At 57.7% G+C, this 1774-nt stretch overlaps 1 protein-coding gene across 1 annotated transcript in view; it reads right to left on the bottom strand.

The window, feature by feature from the left end:
• Positions 1-890: 890 nt before the first annotated feature.
• The window catches only part of POMGNT1 (protein O-linked mannose N-acetylglucosaminyltransferase 1 (beta 1,2-)), a 13166-nt gene continuing 12282 nt past the window's right edge, over positions 891-1774 (bottom strand). The window contains exons 21-22 of the mRNA XM_010138959.1: positions 1283-1392; positions 891-993 (exon numbers count right to left, since the gene is read on the bottom strand). Coding sequence (XP_010137261.1) covers positions 891-993; positions 1283-1392 — 213 coding nt within the window. The remainder of the gene's footprint in view (positions 994-1282; positions 1393-1774) is intronic.

Below are 1774 nucleotides of genomic sequence, written 5' to 3'. Positions count from 1 at the left end.
TGCCCCTGCAGCGGGAGGATGACCACTAGCTGCTCCCATCTCGTTCTGCAAGGCACTTTCATTCCCTCTTCCACAACCCAGGGGCCAGGGCTGCTCCCCACAGAAGTGGGAGAGGACGGTCTGAGCCACAGCATACAACCTGGTCCACATCCATCTGTAGTACTCTCCAGCTCCCAGAACTGCAGAGAAAGGAAAGGGGCACCTGACTGCCCTCGTACTGAGTGTGGGGTGTCCCCTAAGTCTCCACAGCAAGTTCAGCTCCTCTTCAGCAATTCCTTTTGCCTGTGAACTGAGTGTCACCAGTTGCTGCAACTCAAGACACAAAGCCAGTGTGTGGGGAGATGTCCAACCCAGCATAGAGTCTTCAAGGTGCGTCCATCGTGCAGGAGACAGAAGAGATGCTGGAAGATCCCCTTTTTGCCATCACATTCACCACTGGGAATGAAGCCAGTCAGGCAAGAGTTAATAAATAACACCCAGCTGGTAGCTGCAGCATTGGCCCATGCACATGCTGTGTTCTCAGGACTTGAGGGCCAAAAAGGGAAGCAGAGGTGTTTCTCGAGGCCCCCTCTAGCCCCCAATTGAGCATCTCCTTCCTCCAGCCTCGCCCGGCCAGGGGGCAAAAGGAGCAGCGTTAGTAAAGAGTCTGTGTTAAAAAAAAAGTTCCTGGGGTGGGGCGTGGCATATCTACAGGGAAGGACCCTGTCCTGTGCGTGCAAGGGAGAGGGAGACCACAACAGGGGGCTGGAGGGAGCCCGAGATCTCATTTTGCAGCCTGAAACAGGAGTCTGTGTCCAGTCACCAGCCTCCAAGAGCTGCTGACAACCCTGTCTCTGCACCGTGGGGGTCTCTGTCCTCCCCCGGTCCCCTTCGCTTCCCAGCTGCCAGTCTCACGTCTGCTCTGCTGCAGCAACCACTGGCACTGCTGCTGCCCCCTCCTCCTTGGCAGGGGGTTCCATGTAGATTGGTGTCACTGACGAGGGCTTCTTGGACCTGCAGGTGAGAAGGCTGGATGGGAGCAGGCAGGGGTAGTGGTGGTCCCCCTCAGGACCCCAACTCCCAACAGCATTGCCTGGCCTTCCTGGCATCAACTCCTTCCCACTGGGGCATCCTCCAGCCCTGGGCATGTACTCTGTCCCCCCTCCCACCACACTGATTAAGAAGGAGGGGCGGTATGCCCCAGGATTGGGCTGGGACAGAAATGGGTATGCGGTGTGCTGGGCAGGGGACAGTGCCATGAGTATGGGACATTTACCCAGGTTGCTGAGCCCCTGGTACTCACGAGTAGGGGGAGGCAGGGACCCCCACCACGAGGAAGTGGTTCTTCTTGCGGAAGAGCCGCCAGAGCCCCTTGTGGTTCCCACGGACATCCAGGTCCCATATGTGGAGGCACTAAGATGGTGGGGAGGGAGGAAGAGACATCAGAGCCTGGGGACAGATACCAGGGCCAGGTGTCCCCTGGAAAAGGAAGAGCCACCACACCTGCTCTCACCACTCTACAGCAGAGAGGTCTGCACCCCTTGATTGGGGTGGTGCAGGGCAGCACAACTTCAGCCATCATCAGTGAGAGAAGAGAGGCAACCTGCTCCCATCCCTGCATCAGGGATGTTTGGGGGTTTGATCATCACCTCCAGGAGAGCGACTGAAACTACCAGACAAGCTCAGGCCCTGGGCTCCCACATGGGGAGGTCACAATCACTGAGTCAAGCACCTGCCCTGGATGACCCAGTGCCCTCTGTAAACACCAAGAGCTTTAACATCACCCAAGGACAGC

Source organism: Buceros rhinoceros, unplaced genomic scaffold, assembly GCF_000710305.1.
Source record: "Buceros rhinoceros silvestris isolate BGI_N320 unplaced genomic scaffold, ASM71030v1 scaffold18256, whole genome shotgun sequence".
Lineage (NCBI taxonomy): Eukaryota > Metazoa > Chordata > Aves > Bucerotiformes > Bucerotidae > Buceros > Buceros rhinoceros.
This window is presented reverse-complemented; position numbering and strand designations above follow the sequence as displayed.